Here is an 18,492-nt window from a genome sequence, read left to right on the forward strand (position 1 = left end):
TCGTTGCGCTGAGAAGGATAGCACGCTTTTCTGTACCTCTCTTCGTTTTAACTTTCTGAGCGTGTTTTTAATCCAAACATATCATATCTATATGCTTTTGGAATCAGGAACCGACAAGGAATAAGATGAAAGTGTTTTTAAATTGATTTCGAAAAAAAAAATTGATAATAATTTTTATATTTAATTTTCAGAGCTTGTTGTTAATCCAAATATAACATATTTATATGTTTTTGGAATCAGCAAATGATGGAGAATAAGATGAACGTAAATTTGGATCGTTTTATAAATTTTGTTTTTTTTTACAATTTTAAGATTTTTAATGACCAAAGTCATGAATTAACTTTTAAGCCACCAAGCTGAAATGCAATACCGAAGTTCGGGCTTCGTCGAAGATTACTTGACCAAAATTGCAACCAATTTGGTTGAAAAATGAGGGCGTGACAGTGCCGCCTCAACTTTCACAAAAAGCCGGATATGACGTCATCAAAGACATTTATCAAAAAAATGAAAAAAACGTGTGAGGATATCATATCCAGGAACTCTCATGTCAAATTTCATAAATATCGGTCCAGTAGTTTAGTCTGAATCGCTCTACACACACACACACACACACACACACAGACAGACAGACAGACAGACACACACACACACACACACACACACACACACACACACACACACACACACACACACACACACACACACACACACACATACACCATGACCCTCGTCTCGATTCCCCGCTCTACGTTAAAACATTTAGTCAAAACTTGACTAAATGTAAAAACAGCAAAAAATGCATGGTTTTTATGTGGTTTTCGCTGGGTAGCTGCAGTTGATATGCAATAAATCTAAAACTACAAATAGCAGCCTCTCCAAATTTCCCAGAACGACGACAAAGACTCTCATCTAGATTCGCGCTAGTACTTGGAGCAAACAGAACCCTAGAATGGACGTTGTAACGGTTTTCCGTTAAAAATTTGCAAACATTCGTAACGTCATGGAAACAAACGTGACATGCACGCAACTTGGTATACTTTGCAACAATTGGTGTTATTACATGTGTGCCAAGTTTCAGAAGCATTCTTTCGTGGGCTCAACAGATATAGCCTCATGATTTTAGGGAAATAAAAAGTAAAATCTCACTCCATGGCGCTGTTCTATTTTTAGACGATGACTTCAGAAAAACTCATATCAAGGTGGCTGAGTGATCAGGACACACACTTTACACTATCAAAGTTAATTGCACAAAGCTCAGCGATTGAAAACCTTTTTTCTTTATATAAGATCCGCTGTTAGGTGTGTTGTTTTTACATTTAGTCAAGTTTTGACTAAATGTTTTAACATAGAGGGGGGAATCGAGACGAGGGTCGTGGTGTATGTGTATGTGTGTGTGTGTGTGTGTGTGTGTGTGTGTGTGTGTGTGTGTGTGTGTGTGTGTGTGTGTGTCTGTCTGTCTGTGTGTGTGTGTGTGGAGCGATTCAGACTAAACTACTGGGCCGATCTTTATGAAATTTGACATGAGAGTTCCTCGGTATGATATCCCCGGACGTTTTTTCTTTTTTTCGATAAATACCTTTGATGACGTCATATCTGGCTTTTTGTAAAAGTTGAGGCGGCACTGTCACACCCTCATTTTTCAATCAAATTGATTGAAATTTTGGCAAAGCAATCTTCGACGAAGCCCGGGGTTTGGTATTGCATTTCAGCTTGGTGGCTTAAAAACTAATGAGTGAGTTTGGTCATTAAAAATCGGAAACTTGTAATTAAAATTATTTTTTTATTAAACGATCCAAAAACAATATCATCTTATTCTTCGTCATTTTCTGATTCCAAAAACATATACATATGTTTTTTTTTGTGTTTTTTTATATTCTCTTTTGGTGAAGTTTTTTTTAATTTTTTTTACATACATATAATTCTGTACATTACAGGACATCACTTAACCAAAAGGACAGATCCATATAACCGAAAAACACTTGAACAATTACAACATACATGGGGTGGGAGGATGGGTGGGGGGGGGATGTTCAGAGCTTGGTGGTCGCAGTATCAGAAGGTTTTGAAAATAAAAAAAAATAAAAAATATATATATATATATAAAAGGGTTACATCAAAACATGCATATACAGGCGCCAATCCTTGTAACATTTATCTACTGTATTATTTACAACTGCGTTATACTTTTCACAAATAAATCTTTGCTTAAAATTTCTACTAAACGTCTGAAAATGAGGGGTCTTTTTGTTCATTTTGGAAATATATACATGGTGTTTGGCACAGATTACTAACACATCAAAAACTTTATCGGTGACAACGTTGTTCGCAACTCCAAGAAGAACCAGTTCTTTAGACAGTTTTAAATTGTCACAATGGGTGCAGTTCGCCTTTAGCCAATTTACAAATTCTATCCAAAAAGTCTGCACTTTATCACACTCCCAAAACATATGTAAAAGGGTTTCTTCATTTCTACCACAAAATATACACAAGGACGTATCCACAATTTTTCGCAAAAATAGAAACCGTTCTGTGGGCAAAATTCTGTACAATAGTCGGTACTGGAACCATCTCAGACAAGTGTCTTTTGTTGTTTTAAAAACATGTTGAAAAATAGCCTTCTTATCTAACAAACAGTCTAAGGATTCAGACCATTTTTGGATACATTTTGGGACCGTAACATGTTCATTCAGCTTTTTGTAAATAAGTTGTGTCTTACCTTTACAAATACATTTCCACACATTGGGCTCTGTCATAATAAAATGTTTATCAAATTCTAAGCCGATTTTTCTCTGATATTTTTTAACAGCCTGGATTACACCTTGGTACAATACAAAATCTCCTCGCACATTTGGATATTTGATTTTAAACGCATTATAGGATAAGTATCCATTTTGTCCCAAAATATGACCAATCTGAGCATTTCCATTGTCGATCCAGTTTTGAATGTACACTGTCTTTTTATCTCTGCGAATATTAACATTATAATGTAAACATTCCGATACAAAATCGTTAAAGGTTGTAGGGTCACATTTTCCGTGTAGTTTCTTATAATGTTTAAAAACATCGGTCCAAAACGGGTTTTCTATTCTCTGCATCAAAAAATTTGCAAATTCCTCTCCTTTCGTATTAATTGTTATAACAGATGGACATGCTTTAGCCAATAATCTTGATATTAGGGAGATTAAGTGTACAGTGCCAGTGGTAGTCGTAGTGGTTAACTTAAGAAAAATCTATGTATCATTACGCGTTCCGCTTACGGTAACGAAACCGACAACGACGTCTCGGCGAGTGCGTTTAGTTTCACTTTCGTTAACGTAATGGTAGGGAAGACAACTGATGCATAATTCTAAAGAGTACCGTCCCATGTCTTGACTCTTCATTTGGAAAAAGAAGAAAAGTCTTACCCGTAGCAGACGACGCAGCAGAGACGACACAAAGAAAACCAACAACCACAGAACCAGTAAGTGCAATGTTGTTTGTATTGATACATCGTAATGTTTCTTATATATACCGTAAAGTACCTTGTAAGCGCCCACCCCCCCCCCCCCCCCCTGTGCACCAATTCCGACCCAAAGTAGGGGGTGGGCGCTTACCGTCTAGGTACTACACCCTATGCACGAGCAATTTTCATTGAGAAATGTGATCTTTTATCACTTCGTAATCATATCTTCTTTCATTTTCCATCGTCAATTGTTTTTCTTGTTCGTATTGTCATTAGAAGAGCTTGGGGAGACAAATGTCGTCGCATCCTTTTCTTGTCTGCAGAGGTGCCGCTGTCGGCCGCAGGCTGTGTCTCCGTTTCCATTGAACAAGGGGTACGTCTTCTGGATATGGGCAGCAGTCTATTTTACTTGGCCAAAGACTGTTTTCGGCACACAGAGAGAGAGAGAGAGAGAGAGAGAGAGAGAGAGAGAGAGAGAGAGAGAGAGAGAGAGAGAGAGAGAGAGAGAGAGAGAGAGAGAGAAAGAGAGAGAGAGAGAGCGAGAGGAGGGGGAGTAGTGTCTGTGTGTGTGTGTGTGTTTCCATTGGCGTTATTATCCAAATAGTCAAGAGGTGTACGATTTGATTCGCGGCATCTTGTAATCATGGACTTGCAGGCGTTTAGATCCAAGGCGTGCAGACACACGTGGGTTTGCAAGAAAGGGAAATCATTCACAAAACTAGCAGATCAAGTGCGGAATTTTTATTTCGCCTGATTTCAATGGTGTAAAGTGGGGGGTGGGCGCTTACAAGGTACTATACCCTATACACGGTTTTGGACTAAAAGTGGGGGGTGGGCGCTTACTCGATACTGGGCGCTTACAAGGTACTTTACCGTATATAGGCCAAGATAATACGGGAAGCAGCCCTGGGCAATCTGCAAAAGGCCCAGCCTTCCGGCAGTGGTGAAGGCAAGTCTCTCATTGACATAGTCTCTGCATATCCAGGCCAAAACTAAAGATAGTTGCAGCAGAGTTCCCACAACAAACAAGCATAAATGAAACATAGAATTAATGGTTGGACATAGTTGTACTCCCAACTGTATTTTGTTTTTGTTTTTTTGTTACTCTGTTGTGTGTTATATTTTGATTCAGTAAAAATGTCGATTGCTAAGTTCACTTTTGTTTTCAAATCTTGTTCAAATTTTGTGTGTGAGTTTGTGTGATTAGAGATGGATTATTCAAAAAACGCAAGGAAAACAAGGTTGGCATTATCCTCCTACATTCAGTAATATTAGGCATGTATGAAGTCTAAAGTTCCGCAACATCTACAGTTTCATATATTTTAATTAAGCACAAGGTCACACGGAAAACCCATTCTTCTTTTTTATGCCAATGGTGACAAGACAACAAGCGACCCTTAACTACCTGTTAGCCGGCCGCACTGCTTGACCTCAGTACCAGAGCGACCGCAAGCAAAGCCCGACTTGATATGGTGATCTTTGATTACTTTTCCTTCACTTATCCAAACATTATTCTCTTCCTGAATTTTTATAAGCCAGACTCCATGGCAAACACCTAGCAATGACCAGGATCAGAAATACATCTCACTTTATACACTTAAGCCAAGTCTGAGTAGTCTGTTATTCTTCTTTCTTGATTGATTGCCTCCCTTTTACCATAAAATTCTCTGATTTCCAAATCTGAGATGCATGCATCAGTTTTAGTGTTATGTCTGCAATAAATTTAGTTTCTGCATTTATCATTAATCATAATTATTCCAATAAATTGACTTGCACTAAAGCTAAGTTAGAGAGAGAATTTACTGACAACAATTAAATCAGATCTAGAGTGAGTTGTTTCAACATAAAAACAAGCATTATAATTGTACAATCACATAGACATGTATACACACTTTGGACTGAACTCTCACTCTGTAATACAATTTCAAACGTTGAATTTAATTACTATTTCTTCAAGCTTTGCCATGCAAAGGGCAATATTTTAACAAATCTCAAATGTATGTTCTGTTACTCAAAATAATCCCTTTAACTTCAAGTAATATTAATTATAAATTATTTATAACACCTTATACGCACATATATGTAGATAACCAATTCTAACTTCATATGACTATAATTTGATTTTCCATTTGTTTCACTTCCAAAGTCAAATAATCATACAGCAAATAGTACACAAACTCATTTCAATTCATGGACAGATCCAGTTATTAATATGTGGTTATTTAGGAATGTAATGGCACTAGAACTGCCTAAATGGCAGGTAAAAATAGTTATACACGTTAAAAATACACTCAAGCAAAATATGTGAGTGTACGTGGGAGTTTCAGCCCATGAATGTAGAAGAAGAAGATTGGATCTTTTGTAAGGACGGGTCCTGAGGCAAATCCACACAGCCCAAATATTTGACAGTTCAGTGTCTTTGAAAAAGTTATGGTAGAAGAACAAGATTTTCAGTGAAGAGTGGAGAGTCCCATGTGACTGCCTGGCTGGTGATGATGGTTGTTTAGTGGCCGCTTGGTACCGAGGTATGAGCAGACAAGAAGACCCTCTGCCTGCAAACTACAAATTACAACACAGCAGTACCCATGTCAGAGATCCATGTGCACACCTACTAATGCATAATGAAGAATAGCATGTACTAAAGTAATTTGCGAAAGCAAGTACAGCTGTACAGGCTGATGAAGCAAAGTAGCACTAGCAGTTACTTCAAGAAAGTCACTGTCCTACTTGATATGTCAAAAGCCGGTATATACCACACAAAAAAATTATGTTCAGTGTCAGTATGAGTGACCATCAGATATGTATTTATACACAAGTGACAAGAGCATACAATTTTACAAATGATCAATAAATGGAGGTCAGCTGGGTTCTTACCTGGCTTTATTTTTTACGCAGGTTCACTTGATAATAGACATATGCTTGTTTGGAATCAGTAGCGAAATAAGAAACAGGCCGCAGCCAGTATGAAACGTTTAAAGCGCGCCCCAGTTGGGTGCTTCTTTTTTTGTGTGTCAATTTTACAGACGACAGAAATGTCTGAATGTGCAGCATCTATTTGGTTTAACCAAATTTAACTCAATAAAGTACCACTGAAAAAGTTGCTTTTGCATTTGACCGACTATTAGGGTTTAACGTCCTCTTAGACCAACTGGTCTATATTGGGACAGGTGTTGGTAATACGCTGAAAATATGGTGTGATACTTTGATTCGAACAAGCCCGCTGTGGCTGTCTTCTTCGACACACCAGCATTGGGTTTGTCTTGTCAAAGTATTGAAATACGATCATGATAATCAGAGATGAAAGATCATGCAAGCGTGTCTTCGTGTTTTCCAAGCCCTGAGACTTTTGCTGTGAACTTGGGATCTTTTTCGGGGGTGTTCGGACACCAAAGAGAGTCTGCACAAAGTTGAATCCGAGAAATAAATCTCTTACCGAACGTGGGGATCGAACCCACGCTGATAGCGACCAACTGGCTACAAAGCCAGCACGCTACCAACTTAGCTACGTCCCCGCCAATTGCATTTGACCAGATACTTGTAGTTGCAAACCGGGTTATCCACCATATTTTGAACTCCCACCAGGCGACCGGGCAGTAGATTTGGCCATCTCTAAGCAGTGAAATCATGTTAATAATTTAAAGCCTTCTACAGGGTCAATTTGTTTAGATGCTTGGCCATTTGGATGCCAAACACCATGTGACACAAGATCAATGCAATGAGCATTTCTTCTACTTGAGAGCTACACAGACAATTAGTAGAGATACTCCTCCAGTGTTGGTGGATTCAGTCCAAAGAACTGTGATGTCTCACTGCCATGTAGGCAAGTATGACAGTTGGACAACAAAACTCCAACCAGGTAGAGTTTCCCTACAGGGGACAAGAACAGCTTCAAATTTTTTTTGAAATCCAAAAATGCCCACAGCCTAACAATTTTTGAAAATTCCCATTCAAGAGAGTTTCTCGCCCTGCTCATTTCTGTGTTGAAGGCCTGTTGCTCTTCTGTGATCTGTCCACGGTACGGCCTCATCAAGTTAGGGGTCAAGGGGTAGGCTCGGTCCCCATACAGGTACATTTCATCTCCTGCTGGAGTGACCATGTGCTGCGGCATGTGTTCAAGAATGCCACTACCATTCAGCAAAGCTGCGTCATGTCGTCGACCAACCAAGGGCCCAAAAACATTTGCCACAAGGCCATTTGGTGTCACGACACACTGAAACTTTAGAGAGTGCACCCTCTTATGGCCGTACACTTCTTGTTGCAAATGGCCGGGGCGACACATTGATCGTATTGTGCCATCAACCATCCCCCAACAAAACTCCAGAGGAGCCCCCTTGGCATGTATAGCTGCACAGTACCGTTCCAGTTGGGGCACTGTCAGCCATGGCTGATTGAGGTTTGTTAGTTTGTCAGAAAACTGATCATAGATGAAGTCGATACCTACCTTGAACAGCACACACAACTCCGGCTTGGGACGATGAAATATCTGCGAAAGGTCAGCAAACCGGCATGGGTAAGCCAACCTCCGCAGACAGATGCAGAGCACCTCCAATCCTGAAAAAAATCATAAATTCAAATGAGCCTGGTGAGTGTGTATGCGAATGTGTGTGGAGAGGCATATTCTCATACAGTCTTCAAGTTCAAAAATAATAACACTGCAAAAGTTTTCTCACGCGCCTTAAAATACCCAGCCCGACATGCTTATCATCAGTTTGATTTTCTATTTATCAGGTTTGACACAGTTACTGGCTATACTGCACACACAAAAACAGTTACCCGACAAGAACAAAATAAAAAGATTTTTATTTTGAAGGGGGGGGGGACACCACGAAGACAAAATCAATAAAAACAATTATCATAAAAAAAGTTAAAACAAATAAGTCCTTTGCACATCAAAAGTAACTTCCCTTGAACTTGGATTCATGTAACAATGGCGGCCACTTCGTCAACTTGTAAAAAAAATATTCATTTATTTTGTTAAACTAATATGAATAAATTATCAGTATCGACGCATCTTTATTTATTCTGTTACCATATTTCAAAAATAATTTCACTCAACTCCACAGACTAAGTCAGTAAGTGGCACAACCAATTCACTATTATTTCTCTATTGTCTAAATAGAGTACTGTGTCGACCAAAGGGGCTAAAGTTAGTCAGGTACATTTTGTGATTCAAGTTCAAAATACATAGTTCAAATTTTAGATTTTAAGCAATCCCAAAATAAATTATGCCCCAACTCAACGCTCCGCTTTAATCTTTTACGAAACCTGAAATAGTAAAAACAACTCACTGAATATTCACAGTAAATGCAAACTTCACGACTTTGCGAATCAAATCATGGAGGAGGATCATTAAACTATCATTCTGACTGAAATACAACTCAACTTCACAGCAACCAGGGTAAAAAATAAATCCTCACCACTGGCCTTGGTTCCTTGATTGTTCATTCCATTAGGCGCCTGCATAGTCCTCTGCATTCCCAGAAGGGCGCACAGTCTCCGAATCTCTTCCGCGCTGAAGCGAAATAAGTCCTCACATTCGATGGCTGTGAAGTGATCAAGGGCGAACTGACCCTCATAGGCCCTTCTTTCTGGCTGTTGAAATGTAGGTTAAACTTAGTGAAATCATGGATCACTTGTACACTTTATTCAATTAATTAGCCTGAAAATTCTGCTGAAGCTACTCAAATCAATACTGGGTAACAGAGGGAAAGTTAAACTCCAACATTTTAACTCGCCAGCTGGGCGAGTAACTTCAAGAAAGTCACTAACCTGGCAGAAATGTCGCCGCCCCGATACATACCAGTTCCCACAATTGATCTGCAGTAGCGTTAAAACCCTTTTGGTTGCATTTGACCAGAATTTTAATTGGCCAGCCAGGTGAGTTGCGAGCCTGTTGTTACTAGCCCAGCGGATTGTTCACTCGCCCCTGGATAACAAATGACCCTTACAGGTTGAACTTGAAGCATGTTGGATAAATAGTTTCAACTGTGCATCTCAAAAAGCACCAGTTGACAGTATTCTGATATAAATACTGTGTATGTTTTAGAACACAGAAGTTTCCTTGTACTGAAGTAATTTGATCCTAGAAATAATAAAACTAGAACCAAGGTGCCTTGTGCTTAAAAGTCTGATAGAACCAGTAAGTGTAACATCCTTCTTGAAAGTACATGTATTGCTATCAAATTAAAATGACACAAGAACACAAACTGACAGTGACACAGACTCTGTGACAGAGAGTGGACTTAATAATAATAGTCATGCTTTGATGAAACTAAAACTCTGACTGCAGATTTGGTCATCAGTTTCCATTTGATTTTGATTCTTGAACAGTAAATAGTTAAAACTCTATGTTTATAAACCATTAAATGTAAGTAACAAAGTCACACGGAAACCAAATCTAGGTGTAAGTGTTAGATCTACCCAATATCACTATCAGTATCACTGTTGATTCAGACAAGATCACTATAATGACTATGAAAATGAAATCTAACCAAAAAAACATTTAATTTTTTACATGAACAACATTTAAAACCTAACCATAACCAATCCAAAGTAACCTCACCGGCCATAACCAAAATATACGCCTGTTCCTGACAATTATATTTTAGCGGAACCTTTAATGCCTTTAGAAGCTAGACCTAAGCTTTGACTTGTTTGCTAACCTGATCAAGCAGTGCGAAGACAACAAAATCATCTTCTGCGTCATCCTCGTCCCACGCCGCAAGCTCAAGTTGGTCCCTGGCATCCATGAAGATCGATCTTAAAACAAAACATAAACAGCGAGAGGATTGGAACATTTGCAACTTTTCACTGCATAACTCATCTTCCAGACAGTAAGCGAAATCGAAATCGAAAAGGGTGAATCGAAAAACTGAACACAACTCAAAAGTATGGCAATCCGTTTGTAAAGAAATTACGTTTTTTCCTGTTGATCTAAATAATAAATTATTTAACTAAATAATTCATTACATAGCTAAATAATTCATTATTTAACTAAAAAATTTATTATTTACACAAAAGTAAAAAGTGTGATTGTTGTAATTAAAGAAATCTTTTATTTACTAAACAATTCATTATTTAATAAAAAAAATCCATTATTTACTATATAATGCATTATATACTATAGAATGCATTCTATATTATAGAATGCATTCTATATTATAGAATGCATTCTATAGTATACAATGCATTCTATAGTATACAATGCATTCTATATTATAGAATGCATTCTATATTATAGAATGCATTCTATAGTATACAATGCATTCTATAGTATACAATGCATTCTATATTTAATTACAACAATCACACTTTTTACTTTTGTGTAAATAATGAATTATTTAGTTAAATAATGAATTATTTAGCTATATAATGAATTATTTAGTTAAATAATTCATTATTTAGATCAGCAGGAAAAAACGTAATTTCTTTACAAACGGATTGCCATACAAAAGCGGCCATTTTTTGTGTGTTTGAAATGTGAAAAAGCTTGCTCTGTTCAACGCTTAAATTACAGCATCAAACCAGGATTATATCACACATTAAACTGACATTTGTACCATTAAGTGGTTTAGGAACATACTAGTTATAAATAATCCTGTAAATAAACAAGCGTTCGCTCAGTTTTTACATACCTTTTGGGGCTCGTTATTTTCGTCGATTCAACCACAGCTCGTTAGCGGATCGAAGGAAGCATCCGTAAACTTTGACCTCTAACCTTTGAACTGCGCACACATCGCTGACGTCAACACATAAAAAAGTACCGATAACCACTAGCACTACCACTGACACTGTACACTTAATCAGTCTTTTAATCCAGTAAGACCAACAACTCTTTTTAACCAAACAATTTTTAGAGATGACAGAAAACTTTTCACATCAACCATCTTTAATCCTCCATCTTCATAGGATTGGGTGACCGTAGGTCTTTTAATTTTATCTCTTTTTCCATCCCAAAGAAATTTGAAAAAAGTATTATTTAACTCCATCATAAACTGTTCGTCTGGATCAGGTAAATTCGTAAACAAATGTGTCAATTTGGAAATAGCCAAGGTTTTTAGGACTGTTATTTTACCAAAAGGTGTCAGGTTCCTTCTGGTCCATGAATTCAGAAGTTTTTGGATTTCCTTTAACTTTTTTTATAGTTAAGAAAAACAACCTCGGATACATTTACTGAAAAAATAACACCAAGTGCTTTAAAGTTATCCGGGTTCCAGGTAAAATTCATATCAGGCAAAATAGTGGGGCTCCTATGTTGCAAAATCATTCAAATTATGCAACAAACACCAAATTAAGCAAATATGAAGAGTTTTATGTGCTTAACAAAACCTGATACAGAGCCATCGCGAAAAATAAAAAAATGGGTAGTTTTTAAACAATTTTTCAAAATGGCCGCCAGTGTAAACGGTTGGGTATGTTAGGCATATTTCACTTCATGTGATTAACAGCAAATTTGGCGTAAATGGACATTTGCTTTTGCTTAACAAAACCTGATACAGAGCCACCGTGAAAAAATTAAGAAATCAGTAGTTTTTTTTACAATTTTCAAAATGGCCGCCAATAAAAGGGTATTTAGGCATTTTTGATGCTACAAGACATTCTCTTGCAATAGAAACTAACACAAACACATTTTTAAACAAAACAATACATGTATTGTTGGTGCAGAGAATGATTGGACGGTGTGGGTGGCAGGGTTGAAGAATTTGTGGATTACCTAAACTGTGCAAAAATAAATATATTGCACCAATTTTCATACCAAAACGAAAACATTCATTCCTGTGCTGTTATATTCAATGTATGCTATTGAGGGCACTCAACTTGGCTAACTGGAACACTTTTAAGATAAAAGGTGGCCTTTACATGGGTTATTTGACCGCCGCCCAAATAAGGGTACCCCCAAAATAAAACTGATAAAAATGTAATGTATCAACTCAAAAGTCGACTAAACTTCATAATCGCTGTATTTCGAAAACGTTGTTTGTTCTCATGTGTTTACACAACTAGCACATTCCGGCAAGTGTCTATACTCAAAAGAAACTTTGGCAGTACTTGAAACAACCATCTGTCATATATACATGCGAAGTCAAAAATATGTGGGATGTAAGTCAACAAACCTGTGGCAGTTTTTAAAATATTATTTCGTGAAGATTTGAAAGTGTACTCAAACGGTTGAACTACGCCTCGTGCGTAGACACACATTCCTGAAAGTTTCAACGCAACCCACTTGGTCATTGCTAAAATACATGGATTTTAGTTGACTTGGGTATCCCTCAAATTTGACACATAAACATCTCATCCGTGAGATCGACACATACATCAGTAGGTACAATGGCACAACACTAGAAATATGCAAGATGGCGAAATAAAACAACCTGTTCTGGATGGATAATCAAGTTGACTTTCTCTTCGTATACAACAGTGACCCAGTTGTGCCTCAGGAATTGTCGTCGGCTTTTCAAAAGGTACCCGAAGTTTTTGTCACATCTCTTTGTCACGTCAAGGGTATCCTTATTTTGACGGCGTAAATAATGATGTTAAAAAAAAATGTGCCAGATAGCGAAGATGCGAAGAAGACAGTTTGAATAAAATGACACAGGAATAAAAGTTTGAGTTGGGGTATGAAAATGGGTCCAATAATATTTTTGCACAGTTTAGATGCTGACAGTTTTCACAGGCATGCAAGCATATTTTGCAGAGAGCTGTGCTCTGCAGTCCTTCTTAGCAGCATTTGCAGCGTTTTGTTGTACAGCTCTTCTTGCAGGCACACCTCATGAGTTCTCGGCACACGCTGGATACCTCTTGAAAGCTCGTCCAGAATGACTCCCACTTTCCAGCCTTGAACTGCCAGCCCACAGAGTTTGGAAGTCTAATAGGTAGATGGCTCTTCTCAATCTCATGTCCTGCAGCAGCACCTCACTTGTAAGGGGATTATGGTCAATTTGGCAGCTCGTTTTACTGAAGAGGTACCGTCTAGCACTGTTTACACCCAGTACGTTGCTGGTTTTGTCCTACAAATGTACACCAAAAAGCTCTTGTGCTGCCCTGTCAGTGGTACTCAGCTTACAAAGAGGAGCAGACAACCTGAAGAAAGTTTGAGTGACGTCTTCAAATGCTTGCCATACTTCCCAAGCCTTCTGATTCCCCAATACCATTGAAGAACGACATAGTGTCACAGCCTGTAAGGCTATGCAAAATGGGCAGACAGGGTGACTTCTCTTGACCAATGGCTTTGGCAATGTGGCGATACACTTCACGAGCAGAAAAAAACGCAACACAGCTGGAATGAGAAGCAGACTGTCTGGCCTCCTCTACATCCATGGTGCAGGAAATCAGCCTGGGGTATACCCTTCACACAAAAGATGAAAAGTGACATTTTTATTTGAATGTATTTTAATAATGTTTACTATCTCAGAGAGTCGGTCAAAGCCGGGTTAGCAAGTCTTCACACAACAGACCAAAATGAAAGAAAATTGTATTTCATGAATTCGTATAATTCTTACTGTTTCAGGTTAAAAAACAAACACAGTTTCCAGTGACCCAACTGATTCTGGAATCTTTCTGACCGCTACATTTATTCGCTTCAAACAGTCGCTAACAGAATGTTGACCATAGTGAGGGTTCGTACGTTAAACCCATCAAATTCACAGAGGTCGCTTACAAATGATGTGCAAACATGTTCCAATTAATACAAATAAAAAAATCTTACTGTTAAGATGTATTAGGTAACAAACCTTGATACAGTAGTACTAGTGAAATCAGCTCCCTTCTGTGGCACCGGAATAAATGCAGAACGCTTGTTCCCAGGAACCGGCATGTGGTGTAACTCTTGTATATCCTGTAAAAATAAAATTCACACCAATGCACGGTCAACTTAAAATAAGCAAAAGGATGAGAAACAAGCAACAAACCAAAATTGTAAAACTCAAAGAGCGGTACCTCTTCATTTTTCAAAACCACTTATCGCATTTGATTAGCATACACTGTATGCTTTTGTCTGTTACCTACCGTCTTTGAAAGTTTGATCACAACACTGTAAAGACATGGGGAGTGGAGTGTTTTTATCTCCAGCTGGTCATCCTAATCTGGCCTACCCTCACTCGGTTTTTGACTCTACCTCTCCCCACCTTATGGAAGTCCTTAACGTAGGCAGGACTAATCATTTATCATACCATGAACAATCTCTTTCTCCTCGCCTTTTATTCAAAGTTCGTTTAATCTGTTTAAAATCACCAGCGTGGCGATCATGATTTCCTTACTTGTAATCAACAGATAGATCTAGATCTATCAGCATCACAATCCAGCTGATGAGCCGTATTGCAAGATTAAACAAAGTCTCTGCATTTCAGCGCTTCACCCGATGAATAACAGACCCCAGGGGAGAATTAAACAGTAAAATGATGTGACATTGGTGAATGGATGCGTATTCTTGAAAACTTACCTTCAGAAACGTTGTTTTCGCTCAAATCAAAACACGCAATGTTGCGGAGGCCGCCATCTTGAATTTTCATGCTGCGGATATATAAAATTCTAAAAACGATCAAATTAAATACCAGAACACAAAAATACCCATAAGAGTATTTATGTCATGCATGTGTTATCAGCAGACAACTTCTGGTGCATGGTAAACCATTGAATTTTACATTTGCTGAGTTGGGAATATTTACTGCTGAGCGCTTTTGGTACGAATTTCGTCTGCTGTAAATGCAGCCTTTTATTCCCTATCAAAAACAAAAAAAACGATTTCTGAAGTGGCTCTGTATCTGAAATCCCTTAAATAGTTATAAGGAACAATATCACAAAGTATGATGTTTGTTGCAAGATGTGAATGATTTATGAGTGCGTCTGCAACATACGAGCCCCACTACAAATCTTCTTTTGCAAAACTTTAAAGGTCCTAACCAAACTACATTTGTTTTATCATAATTCATTCTCAGACCTGATAGTGATGCAAAATGTTGTAACACTTTTATACTTTCGCAAAATGATTGCTCTGTACCATCAAGAAATAGACTGGTATCATCGGCGAATTGTGACAATAAAATATTTTCGCCAAGAATATTCTTACCACAAATCTTTTTGTTCTGGCGTACCATAAGAGACAATATTTCGGCACAAATCAAGAATAAATAAGGTGACAGCGGATCCCCTTGCCGGGGCCTCGACCTACGTTAAACCATGCTGAATACCGACCATTAACTGAAACACAGGACTTAATTTTGCAATAAAAAGTAAAAATCCATCGTTTCATGTCATTTCCAAAGTTGAATTTGCTCAAAGATTTTTCAATAAATGACCAGGCAACACTGTCGAAAGCCTTTTCAAAGTCGACCATCAAAAGTAGGCCATATTATGTTTATTTGAGTAGAACAGGGTATCATATATTAATCTGACGTTTTCACCAATATATCTTCCCTTCAAGAAGCCTTTTTGATCATCATGAATCAAATTTGGCAAAACACGTTTAAACCGTTCTGCAATGCACGTTGATGCAACCTTATAAACCGTATTTAGCAGAGTAATTGGTCTCCAATTTTTCAAAAGTGTTTTATTTTTTCCCTCCTTTTGAATACATACTATAACGCCCTGTCTCTGAGTCACTGACATTTCTCCTTTTTCAAATCCACAATTTATAGACCGTAACATAAACTTTCCTAAGTCGGAATAGAAAAACTTGAAGAATTCCGCAGTGTACCCATCTGATCCTGGGCTTTTGTCGTTGTTTAGTTTTTTAACAGCTTTGAGTAGCTCACATTGAGTAAGTCTACCTTCTAATTGTTTACTTTCATCATCTGTTAATACAGGATGAGCAAGGTTTTCATATACATATGTTATATTTGGATTAAAAACAAGCTCTGAAAATTAAAAATATAAAAATTATGATCAAAATTAAATTTCCGAAATCGTTTTAAAAATTATTTCATCTTATTCCTTGTCGGTTCCTGATTCCAAAAACATATAGATATGATATGTTTGGATTAAAAACACGCTCAGAAAGTTAAAACGAAGAGAGGTACAGTAAAGCGTGCTATGAAGCACAGCGCAATCGCTACCGCGCCAAACAGGCTCGTCACTTTCACTGCCTTTTGCACTAGCGGCGGACTACGTTCGGTTTCATTCTGTGAGTTCCACAGCTTGACTAAATGTAGTAATTTCGCCTTACGCGACTTGTTGAAATTTGTCTTTGGCATGGTGTTTTTTTGTGCAAGCGAGTGAGTTTTTGCATCTATCTGTTTGTGACTACGTGTGTGTTTGTATGTGTGCATGATACAAAAATTAATCCGAAGAGCTCTAAATAATTATACTTTTTGAGTTTGTGTGAGTGTGACTGTTCCCGTAGCTTGATGTTCACGATTTACGAATTAAGGGACAACCAAACAGACCGGCACGGTTGGCCTAGTGGTAAGGCGTCCGCCCCGTAATCGGGAGGTCGTGGGTTCGAACCTAAGACTTCAAAAATTGGCAATCTAGTGGCTGCTCCGACTGGCGTCTGGCATTATGGGGTTAGTGCTAGGACTGGTTGGTCCGGTGTCAGAATAATGTGACTGGGTGAGACATGAAGCCTGTGCTGCGACTTCTGTCTTGTGTGTGGCGCACGTTAAATGTCGAAGCAGCACCGCCCTGATATGGCCCTTCGTGGTCGGCTGGGCGTTAAGCAAACAAACAAACAAACAAACAAACAACCAAACAGGCGTTCTCTCTGTGTCATAACGGACAGATAACGCTTCTCTGTATAGTAAGCCGTTATGACCTCGAGACAATGCTCTTACAGACTCTCAAAAACCTGGCGATGTCCATCTCCACAGCTCCAATTCGTAGTATTCCAACTGTCTGATTCGTAACAGCAAATGTCAAATTGTGTCTCGCCGCTATCAAGACGACGGTGAGAAAACCCTAGTATTGCCTCTATCTGACGTCATATTTTTGAAATTGTATGACGTCATGTCTTCATTCTTCTGTCTTTTTGATTCTTTGTCTTCTTTACTTCTGTCTTATACAGCACAGCTGTGTTCAAAACACGTGAACAGTTCTTTTCTGCTACTGCTACTGAGCAAGTTGTTTGCATCATCCGTGAAGGCTATACGCATCCTATCGGAGAACGAGAAACAAAATTACAGAAAAAGTCCTGAAAAAAAGTTGACTGAAAGACACCAGGGACAGTATTTTTCACCTCTTTTTAAACGATCATATCTGTTGAGCCCATGAAAGAATGTTTCTGAAACTCGGCACACATGTGATGGCATCATTCTTTGCGAGGTGTACAAAGTTAAGTACATGTCACATGTGTTTCTTGGACGTTACAGACGTTTACGATTTGTTAACGTCCATTCTTGGGTTCTGTTTGCTCTAAGTGCTGGAACATATACCGAGGAGGGTCTTTGTCATCGTTCTGTGAAATTTGGAGAGGCTGCTATTTCTAGTTCTAGATTTATTGCATATCAACTGCGGCTACCATGGAAACCATGCATTTTGTGTGTGCTGTTTTTCAGTTTTGTGGTCGCTCTCCATTTCACGCTGGATCAGCCTGACTGCGCTGCCGATTTGAACGAAATTTGTATGACTTGTTAGGTAAGACACCGAATAAACTTTTTGGTGTAAAAAATGCAAATTATCATTCAGTTTAAGTCACCATTTTGACGGTTGAAAGTGAATCATGCCGTCAAAAAACGCCATTTTTGAGGGTAGGCGTGGTCACGGATCTGTGACGTCATACCCAAATATTGCTCAGATTCCAGAAACACATGTTTTAAGCAGAAGAAGGACTGATCTTCAAATACACGTGTATGTTTGACCAATAAACTGCTGTTTAACATCTGGCGTATACCACTGAAAAAATATCCTTAACTTTTTGTGCTCAGTGTATCTATATATTTTTGAATTCAGGAGACGATGAAGAATACAATGCAATGAATTTTAAATCTGTTTGCGAACATTCGATTTTTAATGAGAACTTTAATGAGCAAACACGATCATCCCTCACAAGCTCTTCCACAAACTGATTGGTCTCGATGTCCCTCTCTCTCTCTGCCACTGGCTTCTAGATTTCTTGCTTG

The 18,492-nt window shown here is 38.3% G+C and overlaps 2 protein-coding genes and 1 long non-coding RNA gene across 4 annotated transcripts in view; all 3 read right to left on the bottom strand.

The window, feature by feature from the left end:
• The window catches only part of LOC138950130 (uncharacterized), a 45,333-nt gene that overhangs the window by 14,657 nt on the left and 12,184 nt on the right, over positions 1-18,492 (bottom strand). The gene's annotated exons all lie outside the window — the stretch shown is intronic.
• On the bottom strand, positions 5,360-11,219 carry LOC138951147 (uncharacterized). 2 transcript variants are annotated; one of them, XR_011451011.1, is made up of 5 exons: positions 11,077-11,219; positions 10,105-10,201; positions 8,860-9,034; positions 7,884-7,993; positions 5,360-6,001 (listed from the first exon to the last, which is right to left on the bottom strand). XR_011451011.1 is itself a non-coding variant. In XM_070322790.1 (4 exons), exons 2-4 carry the CDS (start codon positions 10,189-10,191, stop codon positions 5,946-5,948), a joined length of 318 nt encoding a protein of 105 aa, XP_070178891.1. In that variant the 5' UTR covers positions 10,192-10,201; positions 11,077-11,214; the 3' UTR covers positions 5,360-5,945. The 2 variants fall into 2 exon arrangements, 1 of the variants encoding a protein (XP_070178891.1); XM_070322790.1 differs by lacking the exon at positions 7,884-7,993 and having other exon boundaries at positions 11,077-11,214.
• Positions 11,587-15,305, bottom strand: LOC138951148 (uncharacterized). The gene is made up of 3 exons (XR_011451013.1): positions 14,880-15,305; positions 14,173-14,276; positions 11,587-13,787 (listed from the first exon to the last, which is right to left on the bottom strand). It is a non-coding gene; the product is annotated as an uncharacterized lncRNA (long non-coding RNA).

Source organism: Littorina saxatilis, linkage group LG16, assembly GCF_037325665.1.
Source record: "Littorina saxatilis isolate snail1 linkage group LG16, US_GU_Lsax_2.0, whole genome shotgun sequence".
Lineage (NCBI taxonomy): Eukaryota > Metazoa > Mollusca > Gastropoda > Littorinimorpha > Littorinidae > Littorina > Littorina saxatilis.